The sequence below is a fragment of the Lolium perenne genome, chromosome 4 (genome assembly GCF_019359855.2).
Source record: "Lolium perenne isolate Kyuss_39 chromosome 4, Kyuss_2.0, whole genome shotgun sequence".
NCBI classification, from domain to species: Eukaryota; Viridiplantae; Streptophyta; class Magnoliopsida; order Poales; family Poaceae; genus Lolium; species Lolium perenne.
In genome coordinates, this window is record NC_067247.2 from 298344891 (window position 1) to 298357760 (window position 12870).

The following is a 12870-nucleotide window of genomic DNA, read 5'->3' on the forward strand; positions in this document are numbered from 1 at the left end:
TACTGTTACAACGGTCTTGAAATATACTTTCATATTATGTGTATTTGATATCATAGATGTTTATATAGTTTTATATAGTTAGTTAAACTTTAAATAGTTTAAAAGGGGTAATCATATGCAGACTCAACTCATTAACCAAAACTCCATGCATTTGCATCACCTGCTCACGAAACCAAATTTCTCAACTCCCTTGTAGGGGAGCCAAATGAAATCTACAATGTGGCTTTTGGGCCGCTTCGCCCAGGGACATGTGCCAGGGATCCCAAAACTGGCCTGGGTAACCAATTATATCCTAGTAAGAGCATCTCCAACAGTCACGTTAAATTTTAGCGCTGTAAAAATATTTAACAGCGCGTTTCATCCATGTTTCTCGCGTGAGAATATACTTTTCTCCGATAGAAGCTCTAGATTTTGGAGATGTAAAATTAAGCAGTTGTTTCTGGGTGCGATTTGTACCGTGCGCTCTTTCCGGCGCGGTAGATATAGTACACGAGATAGCGTTTTTGAGCGCGTTCCACTTTACAACATCGGTTGCAGCATCTGTTGGAGCATCAATTTACGCCTCTCGCGCGCTAAACTAGTCGCTTTTTTGGATATAGCGCTGAATACAACGCCTGTTGGAGATGCTCTAAAATCAACCGATTGTTTGAACTACTCCCTCTTCCTAAAATAGTAGTATGAATATAGTTTTTAGTCAAAGTATTTTTTTAAAAAAAATTGGCCGACTATATGGAAAAGGTGTCTCTATTTATAATCTCAAAACCAATATTGTTACAACGATCGTGAAATACACTTTCATATTTGTCTATTTTATATTGTAGATGTTTTTTTGTATATAAATAATTTGATTTTGACCATAAGCTATATGCATCATATTTTGAGCGGAAAATGCTGGTTTCTGGGACTGGTAGTGAGTATACCTGGTCGCCTGGACCGTTCCTGGCTGCTACGGAGCCAGAGTTGTGTTCAGGAGCCGCTGTGTAAAAAAGAGAAGACGTACGTAAATAGTGTCACGTACTATTTACACATCATTTGTTCTTTTTGTGTAGGCCACATTTTGACATATTTTTGGATGAAATTTCACAGATGCACAAGATACAATAGAATGTATGTCTAGAATTTTAGTTTGCATTTTTTGGAAGCTTGGAAATGTCAGAACAAAAATGGGGTGCGGGCGCAACTAGTTGCGGAATATCCCCTCTCTGTTTTGTTGAGCTTCCTATCCGAACGGAGCGAAAATATCCGCGCCACCCCATGAAAGCCCCACCGTCCAAGTGACACTGCCTTGGCTTTGGCTCTTCCACCTCCAATCCCCCATCTCCACCAGTCACCATGGGGATGGCCATGACCTCCTCCCCGCAACCACCACCTCCGCCGCGCCGCCGCCGCAGCCGCTTGCAGTCCGCAACCACCATCTCCGCCCCCAATGCCAACCCCAACCCCAACCCCAACCCCAAGGCCAAGGTCATCCCCATCCTCTCCGACGTCGGCCGCTTCCAGTCCACCCCCGCCGCCCCCAACGGCCGCCCTAACTCCACCCACAAGGGGGGCAAGGCCCTCCCGCTGCTCCTCGACGTCGGCAGCAACCCCTCCGCCATCGACTACTACTCCCGCGTCGCCTCCAACCTCGCCGGCGCCGGCCGCCTCGGCGACTTCCTCATCGCCGCCGAGGGCCTCCGCGCCGCCGCCGGGGACTCCGGCTTCGCCGCCCGCATCAACTGGCGCCTCCTCTCGCGCGGCGTCGACGCCGCGCTCCGCGACCACGGCCTCCCCCACGTGCTCGAGTTCCTCCGCGACGCCGACCGCATCGGCGTCCAGGCCGCCGTGATGCTCGACCCTGATGCGTCCGACGCCGTCGCGGCCGCATGCCGGCAGCTGCTGGACGAGCGCATCATGGTGGAGTTCGTGGAGGCCATCGAGGCGCTAGCTAGTAATGTCACCTCAAACTTCCTTATGTTTTCTGTGTCATTCAGTTGTAGCGTCTACCTTGGTGGCGCACCAGCAATCGCCAGCGCTCACCAATCATCAGCATTACTGTTAGGTCTCGCTCGAGACACAATCCATCTAGTTAATTGCTAATATGTTATCCATTTGCTACCTGGTTTTGTTAATTTACTGTAGTAGGTAATATGCGCGCACGACTGTATGCAATAGAGTTTCTAGACTGCTTCAGATTTAACGTCGGCACTTTGCACTGATCTGTCTGATATGATTAGTCAGTAGTCAAGGCACAGCTGATGGAACATTAAATTCCGCCATTAGAATGCGCTCACGCCTCTCATGTTCGGTGTGTACGAAGATATATTTATGTGTATATGTTTGAGACATCTTTCTACTTCACTTAGCTCTATGTTCGTTGTTTCCTGGACTTCTAATCAACTTGGTAGCAAAATGAATTCCCTGTCATGCTCACTATTGACATACTTTGGCTCTTAATGTCTGTTGATTCTGTGTTTTATAGTCATATGTTACATGTAATTACAAGTTAGATACGAACTACGGATAGAGTGGCACTCACTGTTCTGCTGATTACCTATTTCTAGTGCTTACCACTATTCACTGCAATTTTCTTGTTTATGTTTTCCTGCGATCCAGACTCTGAAGTTATCGCTATTAAGACTTTTCTTTGTTTTATTTTTAGGCTGTGGATTTTTTGTTAAAAACATTGTGGATCCAATGGATGTACTGAAAATATTTGTCAGGAAGCGGGATCCAGATATGGCGATAAGGTGATCATACTTACTGTATTTCTCTTCATTCTTGTCTTAACTTTTGCCAACCGCACTTTCTTTTTATATGTTAATACTAAAATGTAAAAAACATTAATCAATTTGGAAAATACGCCGTGCAATAATCTGAAGCTTTCTTTTGGGATACATTAGATTTTTAGTCTTTTCACTCTTTTGGCTATCTTCATACCTGCTCATCCATTGTCTTTTGACATGTAGGTATGCACGTATCTTTCCACACTCCCAGCTTCTACTCTGCAATACTATGGAAGCTTTTGGGAAAAGAAAGGAATTGAAACATGCCCTGAAGGTCTTTAGAGCACTCAAGGACCAGTTGGGAGGTATCAATATGTTTGCATGCCGAAGTATCATCGATATATGCAGTCATTGTGGTTCTTCTGTGCAGGCTCGGATTATATTTGAGGTATGGGACTAGTGATCGCTGTTGAAATTTATACTTGCATAAGTAACAGCTGAAAAATTACAAGATCTAGGTGAACACATTCTAAAGTACCACAAACCCCAGGTGCTGTTAGTTTCATAGAGATTCATCAATTTAGAAATTCCTAAGCATGATTCAATAGCACACTCTCTTTAGAACTGTACTACTTAACTTAGGATGGTAATCAGAAAATTGTGTTGCACCTGTAAATTCTGAGCAAATCGCTCTCCCTTTATCTTTTCCGTGTGTGCACAAACATTAGATGTTCTTCAGAAGAATACCTTGAGTTGTGCCATAAAAATCACATGATACATAACGCTTGCTGGTGTTCCTTTGTCCCATTTCATGATTGAGTTTTTCTCTCTCTATTTGTCGGTACCAAAAAAAAAGTGGAAATTATTTGAAGGAAAAAAATCTGCAAATTAACAGTATGCATCCAATAAAATACTGTGTTGTGCTCGCCTTTTGTAAACATATGCTATACTTTAGATAATCAAACTGAGCCTTCACTGGTATTTGTGACTCTTATGCAGGGGCTGCTTGCTGAGAAGATTACTCCAAATACCCATGTCTTTAACAGCCTTATGAATGCGAATGCCCACAGTTTGAGCTACAATTTTTCGGTCTACAAGCATATGCAAGTAATGCATCTTCTACCCTATTGTTGCTGTTCATAGGTAGGCTATTTAGCTTCAAGCGGTTGATTCCACATGATGTTAAATTTTCTGTCCATTCTCCTGCACATCCACGTTTCTGGTGAAACTTCTCAGATGCTATTATATGCCCATTTTTTGGCTAGCATTTTTATTCCATGCCTGCTAGGTCCTTCTGCATTATGCTCACTACAATGAGTGTGTATATTGTGCATTTGGCTGCACCTTTCATGTTTGCAACAATTGTACGCTTGCCACTACAAAGGTGTGAATTGACGATTTTCCATAGAAATCTAGATAATTGCCATCATGGTCATGCCACTGAAAAGAAGTGAAATGAGTTTTTTACACCCACTATTGGCTCCAATTTCCAGTAGTCCACGTTATATTCCTTTTTTCTCTCTCTTCAAAATTGAAATGGATGAGCTGTTTGCTTTCATCTGTGTCACTGTCTGCGTGTTCACCTGTGAGATTGCTGCAGTCCACCTCTTGCTCAGCTGTGCGGCCCGTGGTACCATGGATGGCCTGATCCTGTGTTTGCAGGGAGGGCTGGTGACGTCATGACTAATGTGGAGTGTGCCACATGAGTACATTTGTCTGTACTGAACTTGCGCTAGAGTTCGAGCCACAGTATCTCTGAGCAGAGGCTCATATGGAGCTGAGGTGGAAGGCAGTGGAAAGAGTAGGTGTGATGGAACTGAGCTCAGCGTAATTTGCCTCAAGCCATCATGGCATGGAAATTTCTTGGGCTCGCGTTGTCAATGCCGCTTTGTGGTCTGTGTCTCCACACTCATTAAAGCTAGGGACTCGCAGTCGCAGGTACCTCCAAGACCATACCACCCGAGGTCATCCAAGATACGGCGCACACCCCATCCTAACCCGGTTGCACCACTTGCTTGATAAATACCGAATCCTACAGATTTCCTTCTTTTGAATTTTCTTTGAAAGGGATAAATCATCATTTGTACTGGTCAACTCCGTTGTCTCTTGTTGGAGTAGCAACTGGCAAATAAACCCGATTTTCCACCTTTGCAGTGGCAAGTATACAGTCAGCTTGAATCAAGTGTTAAACATGCAAAATCAGAAACCCTAGTGAAAAGTGTGTATTTATGATGGATTAAAACTAATGCAGGTTCATGTGCAGTAACCTTATGCTCTACATTATTTCACCTTTGCAGAAACTTGGTGTCCCTCCTGATTTGGCGTCATATAACATACTTCTGAAGACATGTTGCAATGCTAGAGAGTTCAACTTAGCACAAGAAATTTATGAGGAAATTAAGAAAAAGGAACATGGCGGGGCTTTGAAGTTAGATGTTTTTACATATAGTACAATGATAAAGGTACGAGGCGCCTGCTGTTATTGTTGCGATTGTTGTTTTTGTTGTTATCCTGTTCATGTGTCATGCCTTTTAATGCCTCCATAATTCTTTTTTCTCTTTAACTTTAGGTGTTTGCGGAGGCAAAGATGTGGAAGAAGGCTTCCAACATCAAAGATGATATGCGAGCAGTTGGTGTTCGTCTTAACCTAGTCACGTGGTCATCATTAATCAATGCTTATGCAAATTCTGGTTTAGTTGATGGCGCCATAGAGATCCTTGAAGAAATGATAAGGGATGGCTGTCAACCTACTGCCCCATGCTTCAATATTATCCTTACTTCTTTGGTCAAGTCATGCCAATATGATAGAGCTTTCCGCTTGTTCAATAGCTGGAGGGAATCTGGAATCAAAGTATCTCTATCTGTTGAGCAGAAAAAATGTCTTCCGGACAACTTCACATTCTGTGAAGAGCATCTGAGTAAAAATGGTGGTACTATCTTGGTTGTTCCATTTAGGCCAACAGTTACAACATATAACATTTTGATGATGGCATGTGGAACTAATGATGAACGTGCAAAATCCGTAATGAATGAGATGAGACGAAGCGGCCTTTGCCCCGACCGTATTAGCTGGTCCATTCTCATTGATATTTATGGGACGTCACAAAATAGGAATGGAGCTATCCAGGTTAGTACCAAAGCTTTAAGTTCATATTTTCAGTGCACACTGCATGCTAGCCCTGATGTCTTGTTGTAGCAATAATGAACTAGATATTGATCTCTGCACACTAAATGCTGTTATATTGTTTGCTCTGTTGTGTCCTCTTGTAGACTCGTTAACTAATGAATTTAATGTACCATCTGCAAGGTCTTGATCTATCTATCGTATTATTAAAGCAATAGAAAAGGAATGGCAGAGATTACTTGCCTACAAGAAACGACCAAGATTGATTACTCGTATTTAGTTGCTTTTCCTGTCTTATGAATTATGATGGGTATATGCTGTTTAAAGTCCTTCACCGGAAACAGTCTGATTTAACTTCCAACCAAAATCCTTCACCGGAAACAGCTGATACCATGGTAGAGAACAATCAATACTCATGTTTTCGAAAAACAAACTAAGTAAGAAAGAAGTTCCTACAATGGTAAAAATCGTATCACAGTCATATAGAGGGGACCTACGCACCAAATGCAATAAAGCTGCCTCTCCAAAGAAGTATTGCATGTTTGTGGCTTTGCTGTCACAGAATGTTAGGGTCTGATATATTTAGTCAAGGGTCTTCTTAAGAATGATGGGGATGTCTGCTTCGCCGTTCCCAGTGACAAGATGGTCAGGTAACAGGGGAGCAAAGTACATGAAGAGAAATATGTGTAGAAAGGCATGTACATTTTTTTCAACACAAGTATCAATGAAATAAATAGACATAGATGGATGAGGAGTGGAAGATGGAATGTGGAGATTAGCAAGTGTCTATTGGTTTGCATGGCACCACAAAGACATAAATAACAATGCTACAAATAAACAAATGAGCCATTACAATAAGAGGGTCAGCATCTTTTACGAAAGGATGGAAAAAATTCTATCAAACTACAACGTTTCATCGAGAAATAAATTTTGCTACAACGGTATCATATTGTGGTTGGCATACCGAACTGGAGGCTAATATAACCGTATAACAGTTGATGCAAGGGAACCAATGACCGGCAGAGAAAGTGGGAAACCAAATATGACAACATCTAATAAATCCAGTTGTGCAGATGCGTGGGTCACCCAGCTAGTTAATTAGCCAATCCCAGTGTTTAGGTTTTTTGCAGTTCAGACAGCAAATAGTCCCTCCTTTATCTACAATCACAGTGCATATTATTTCACTTTGCAGTTATATAATACTCCCTCTGTTCCAAAAAAAAAGCTTCCCAACTTTGTCCAAATACGGAGGTATATAGACATGTTTTAGCTATAGATATATCTGTATCTAGAAAAAGTTGAGAAGTTTTTTTTGGAACGGAGGGAGTACCACATATCCCCCTTCACTGTTGCAGAAGATTCTTTTTGTCATTGTATTTATGATTGCTTACAGTATTACATTTGAATGCTTTCTAATGCACAATTTAGGCATACCTTGGAAAAGTCCCTTTGCAATAATATATGACAATTTACAAGTGTTATGCGGAGTACCATTTTTTTGTCTGGACAAATAGAATTTGTTGCTTACTTTGACACTTTGTTACTTGCTAAATGTGGACCAATGTTATTTACTTTTTGGATACAGGCACTCAGAAGAATGCAGCGTGTTGGAATAAAACTTAATGTCTCTGCATATACTGTAGCTATTAAGGTTGGCCATTAGAACTCATATTTCAATTGGTTAAGATAAGAGACATCGCATCATGTTTGTTATAAGTTTATAATTGAAGTAAGCTTATGCCGCAATTTCCTCCAGGCATGTGTAGAAAGTAAGGACATGAAGATGGCGTTCCACTTGTTTGAAGAAATGAAAGCACAACAACTGAAGCCGAATATGGTGAGTCTCTCTTATGTATGGTACAAAGGCTTGGTGCTCTTTTTTTTGAGAGAACTTCGATGCTCTTTATTATTGAATTTACTGTTTTCAACCATAGCTTGGCAGCGTCTATGGACAAAGGTTCGCACACATACTTTCTGTTTTTTGAACTGGAAACTGTAGGGGAGGCCCCAACAATAAGTTTTTATACAAACACAGGATGTGTATGTACAGGGCATCCCGAGAACAAATTGTTAGTTCTTATCCAGAATAATCGGTGCTATTGTCGAGTCACTGAACTCTGCTGATGCATGTGTGATTTCCTTGCATTTAACTACTCCCTCCGATCCAAAATAAGTGTCGGTGACTTAGTACAAATTTTATACTAGATTAGTACAAAATTTCCGACAGTTATTGTGGATCGGAGGGAGTAGTATTTCTTAAATTCTTGGTAGTATATTTTTCCTCAAACATTCGGGTATAATTGTTTGAGCTTATTTCCTAATATCAATTTTCTGTTGATGTTAGATAGTATCATCTGGCACATGGTTTATTTACTCTTTAATGAGTGTCCATTTTATTATTAGGTGTAAGGGGTGTATGTACAGGGGTGGAGGGAGAATAATAAATTGTTAGTTCTTATCGAGAATAATAAGTGCCCTAGTTGAACCGTACTGAATTCTGCTGGTGCACGCATGATTTCCTTCCGTTTAACTAGTTCATAAATTCTGAGTGATATTTTTTCATGAACATCCAGGTTATAATTTTTTGGGGTTATTTCTTGAGGTCTTTTTTGTTGTTGTTAATGTTAGATAGTATCATATAGCTCATGGTTTGTCTACTCTTTGATGGAAGTCCATTTTATTATTAAAGGATATCAAGATTTGATCTGTATGGGCAACTATCTAGGACTAGGATTGCATTGATTTGCAAGGTTGCATGAGTTACTGAGCTACAAGTTCATTTTCAGGTGACATACAGAACTCTCCTGACAGCACGTTGCAAATACGGATCATTACAAGAAATTCAGCAATGCTTGGCGATCTATCAGGAAATGAGAAGAGCAGGGTACGTGACTAGAAGTTCTTTGACATTCCTTTGGTTTTCTTCGTCCATTCATTTAGTTTGGCAATTTGTATGTATGTGTGGATGCTGCTACAATCCTGACCATGAGATGCGCCTTGAGATCCAAGTACATTTTCTCAACCTACTGCAATAAAGTTAGGCAATAGGATGAGAGAGTGTGCACATCTCAAGTCACATTTCATGGTGGAAATACAAAGGGCACGGACCCATATAAGCACAAAATCCACTCTTCATATGCAAAAATATGTGAAGTACAAGTTTGGTCAAGCTAAAAGGGTATAAACATATCAACAAATATCAACTGGAAGCAATCATGCACTCATAGTTTAGTTCATAATGTATATCGTTCCACGGTAGGAGACATGCAGACTATGGATAGACTGATATTATCAAAACATAGGTTATTATTTTTATAGCAGGTTTTCTTTCTGTGTTAAGTTTGTCTCTTGTTTTACCCATGACAGATATCAAGCATATGACTATTATCTAAAGGAACTGATAGTGGAATGGAGTGAAGGTGTTTTGTCTTCCGGCAGTGGAAAACGAGATTTTTACCATTTAGATCTAAAAGATGAGAGAAATAAATCATTCAATATATTTCTTGAGAAAGTGGCAAGATTCTTGCAAAAGGATGTTGATCAAAACCAAACTGTTGATGTCCGTGGGCTTTCAAAGGTAATCTGATACAGAGAGTATCTGCCTAATAATATATCATCTACTGTTTTTCTGTTTTCGAGAATATAAGGAAGTGTTGCAAATCTTTGCATCAATATAAAATGGTAATCGCAACCCACAGACGTTAGTCTGTTGAAACTCAACAGCCATCTTGCATCAAAGTGATACATGATTTTGCACTAGAACATGAACTCAAGTGTCATATTTTGGGTCCCGTTGCACCTCTGTTACACAATCTATTCCAAGGCATCTACTCAACTATATGTTCCACAGGTTGAAGCTCGCATAGTTGTTCTCTCAACTCTCCGCAAGATCAAAGAGAAGTATCTTCTAGGTAACGTTCAGGACTGTAACGTTATCTGCAGATTCTATTAGAATCAAGATGATGCATTACTAAGACAATATGACCATTCTATTTTGTTTTGTTACTTTTGAGTAGGTACAGCAGTTCAGGATGATTTGGTCATCATCACCGGTCATGAGAAGACATCATACACTGATATTGAAGCGACTGCTATCGACGTCGAGCATGCTATAACTTCTGTTTTGACGGATGAATTGGGTCTTGAAGTTTTTATTGGACCACAAAGCCACCCTCCTCTTTCATCTAAAGTCAGAGCTCCCCAACGGCCTAGGAGACCACAGGGAATGATAAAAATAACAGTCAACTCGCTGAATCATTGGCTTAAGAGGAAAGCTGTGAGGGATGTATAGTGACACCCTGGGGCATTTCTTTGGTCAATTTTATACCTGCAAGATGGATGGTGTACATACAGCAACAGGCTGATTTCAGAAGGAAAAGATTTGTTGGTGGCCAATGTAGTCTGATATGGTCCAGTATGATACATGAAAAATCACACGTTTCGTATTGTAAATGCATCTGCATCAATTCTCTCAACCGGGTAGCATCCCAGGTTAAAATTTTGAAGTGTCTAGATAATTGTTGTAATCACCAATGTTCCACAGAAAATGATAAACATTCTGACAGAGTACAATAAAGAACACTAGCTTTTGTTGGCTTACAAGCAACTCTGATACTGGTTGAAGTATTGACTGTTGTACATCTTTTCTCAATTAGATTTAATATTTCTGGTGATCTGGCCTTTGCGTGCATTTAAGATGCAAATGATACCAATATAATAGCTTTAAGGTATCAGATCCAATTTCAGAGATCCAGACAATTGCTTCTAAATACAGGTCTCACAAGTCAATCACAAATTCTACTCTAAGCAGAAGGGGAAAAATACAACACATATGTTTTTTCAAATGTATAAGTTGGTACAAAGGAATTGCCACATGTTCACATGTGGTGTACATATTTCCTGGCCATTTCAAATTGCTCCTTGAAGCTTCGGACTGGGGCGCTATTCCTCCGTATGAGAATATCATCATCTGTAGCAGGAAAAAAGTGAACATTCCGGGGCTTAGTCTCAGTCGATTAGGTATGCGAAGGGTGCTCTTATTAGACTAAATTCTAATTCTAAGTCAGAGATAATAACACTTAAACTGCTTAAGGGTTATGTACTTGGTAAAATGCACCACGACCAAGAATGCAACGTGTCACTAACAGATTATTGTTAGAAACAAAATACACCAAACATAATGAACAAAAACAATAGGAAGATAGAGCAACAAGATAATCTATTCACCTGCCACCAGAAGAGATCTCAAATCCAGTCCTCCTGCTGCAGCTTGAGAGGCAGATATACCTCAGTCAGGTACTGGAACCCAAACGAGCTAAGAGCCTGAATCTCAGCCTTCTGTCTTGTTCGCAACATGGTCTCCAGCTCCCTCACCCAGCTTTCATTCTGCTTCACAAAGTCCTCCTCCAGCATCTCTTTGCCCACCTTGATATCGTGATCAGTCATGGGAAGCCGGCACTGCTCCGGCACCCTGTACTTGTCCAGGTCGCTTGGCCGAACGCCGAGCCACTTGATATCCGGCGTAGTCAGATTGGCACTGTCATACGACATGTTCTTGGACCCGCACATATAGACTGATAAGATCTTCAGCCCATAAGGATCAGAGTCCACCATTGCAAGCACCGGCAGCTTTAACTCCACCTTAAGCCGCCGCAGGAACAATCTGGTGGCAACATCCGGCTGCCCCTTCGCCGTAAGAATGATGCAAGGGAAACGGTTGTAGAACCGGTCCTCAGCGAGGCGCATGAACGCAGCATCTTTCTCCACTAGCAGGATGAACAGAGCGTCGCTCTCGATGCCTGAAACCCTGTCGATGTTGGGCGGGATGGCCTTACCGCCGACACCCATTCGCGTGCAGTCGATGCGGTCACCGTCGTCGTGGAAGATGAGGCGGCCAACGACGACGCCCTTCTCGGAGGCGACGACGTGGAGCGAGGAGCGGGTGCATCCGAGCATGCAGGAGACGTCGTCGAGGACGGCGTCGGACTGGGACTGGTCCTCGAAGAGCTTGACGTCGGTGTAGAAGAGATCTCGCTTGGTGACGTGGATCCCCCTGCGCAGGACGGCGTGGACGAGGGAGAGGACGCGCGCGGTGACGGTGGCCTTGCGCGCGGTGACGACGTTGGCGAAGGGCCTGGCCGCCTCGCGGCGGAGGAGCACGATGCGGTCGAGGTCCGGGAGGTAGACCTGGTTGGTGGAGGTGCGGGAGGGGACGGAGAAGGAGAAGCCGCGGCCGGAGAGGATGCTGCGCGCGACGGAGAGGACGAGGCGGTTGATGCGGGAGGTGACGGAGTTGATGTCCTGGTCGGCCACCACGATGTAGGAGGAGGAGGCGGAGGCCGGGTCGTCGTCGGCGAGGGCTTTGGCTCCGGCGGAGGACGCGGCCGCGGGCTTGGGTTTCGCGGCCGCGGAGGCGAGGGCGCGGAGGGAGGCGAGGATGGAGTCGTCGGGGCGGAGCTTCGAGCGGAGGGATTGGGCGTAGGACGCAGCCGCCGAGGCGCCGCGCGGTTTCTTCGAGGTCGAACCACCCGCGGCGGCGCCTGGCCCCGCGCGGCGCTTTCTCTCCGACATGGGGACAGATTTGGAGGCAGATGCGGCGGGGACGGCGGCGGGATTCGAACTCGAGTGTGGCGGCGGATTTGGTTGGGGGAAGGGAGGGACGGAGGAGCCACTGACTGTGAGCGACTCCACGGTCCACCCAATACCCATACCCAATATGCCCCCCGCGGGCAGCCCACAAGTCCTAGGTGGAGTGGGCTCGCATTGCCTCGGCCCAACAACATGAAGAGCCGGAAAGCCGAGCAGCCCGCCGAAGACCCCATCTCCACCTAGGGGTGTAAGGGCATCTCCAACGCGGCGACTCATCCCGTGTTCGCGCATTCGGAATTTTGGATGGGTGCAATCAGAAAAAAACGTGGCCCACACGGACCCATCCCAAAAACGGATGACCGTGGCGTCCGAGACGATCCAAACCCGGCCCAAATCCGGGTCAGAGGCCAGACCGTCCGGTTCAGGACCTAGTCAGACCGGACCACAGACCGG

At 43.6% G+C, this 12870-nt stretch overlaps 2 protein-coding genes across 3 annotated transcripts; one reads left to right on the forward strand and one right to left on the reverse strand.

The window, feature by feature from the left end:
• The first annotated feature begins 1288 nt into the window (after window positions 1–1288).
• On the forward strand, window positions 1289–10455 carry LOC127295876 (pentatricopeptide repeat-containing protein At5g02830, chloroplastic). Its single transcript, XM_051325878.2, has 12 exons — window positions 1289–1930; window positions 2642–2729; window positions 2949–3153; window positions 3705–3812; window positions 5003–5167; window positions 5275–5832; window positions 7415–7480; window positions 7586–7666; window positions 8616–8713; window positions 9196–9406; window positions 9680–9740; window positions 9846–10455. The coding sequence occupies exons 1-12, from the start codon at window positions 1333–1335 to the stop codon at window positions 10118–10120; spliced, it is 2514 nt and encodes an 837-aa protein (XP_051181838.1). The 5' UTR covers window positions 1289–1332; the 3' UTR covers window positions 10121–10455.
• A 64-nt stretch (window positions 10456–10519) lies between these two features.
• Window positions 10520–12512, reverse strand: LOC127295878 (DNA topoisomerase 6 subunit A3). Of its 2 annotated transcripts, none has more exons than XM_051325882.2 (2): window positions 11063–12512; window positions 10520–10798 (listed from the first exon to the last, which is right to left on the reverse strand). In XM_051325882.2, the coding sequence occupies exon 1, from the start codon at window positions 12397–12399 to the stop codon at window positions 11074–11076; it is 1326 nt and encodes a 441-aa protein (XP_051181842.1). In that variant the 5' UTR covers window positions 12400–12512; the 3' UTR covers window positions 10520–10798; window positions 11063–11073. The 2 variants fall into 2 exon arrangements, with proteins under 2 accessions (XP_051181842.1, XP_051181841.1); XM_051325881.2 differs by having other exon boundaries at window positions 11056–12511.
• Between the last annotated feature and the right edge of the window lie 358 nt (window positions 12513–12870).

Bases quoted from the DNA above. Each gene is read 5' to 3' on its own strand.
- LOC127295876 (XM_051325878.2), top strand. From the start codon at position 1,333: ATGGGGATGGCCATGACCTCCTCCCCGCAACCACCACCTCCGCCGCGC. The intron at 7,667-8,615 runs GTGAGTCTCTCT...GTTCATTTTCAG, and splicing joins AACAACTGAAGCCGAATATG to GTGACATACAGAACTCTCCT. The intron at 9,407-9,679 runs GTAATCTGATAC...TATGTTCCACAG, and splicing joins ATGTCCGTGGGCTTTCAAAG to GTTGAAGCTCGCATAGTTGT.
- LOC127295878 (XM_051325882.2), bottom strand. From the start codon at position 12,399: ATGTCGGAGAGAAAGCGCCGCGCGGGGCCAGGCGCCGCCGCGGGTGGT.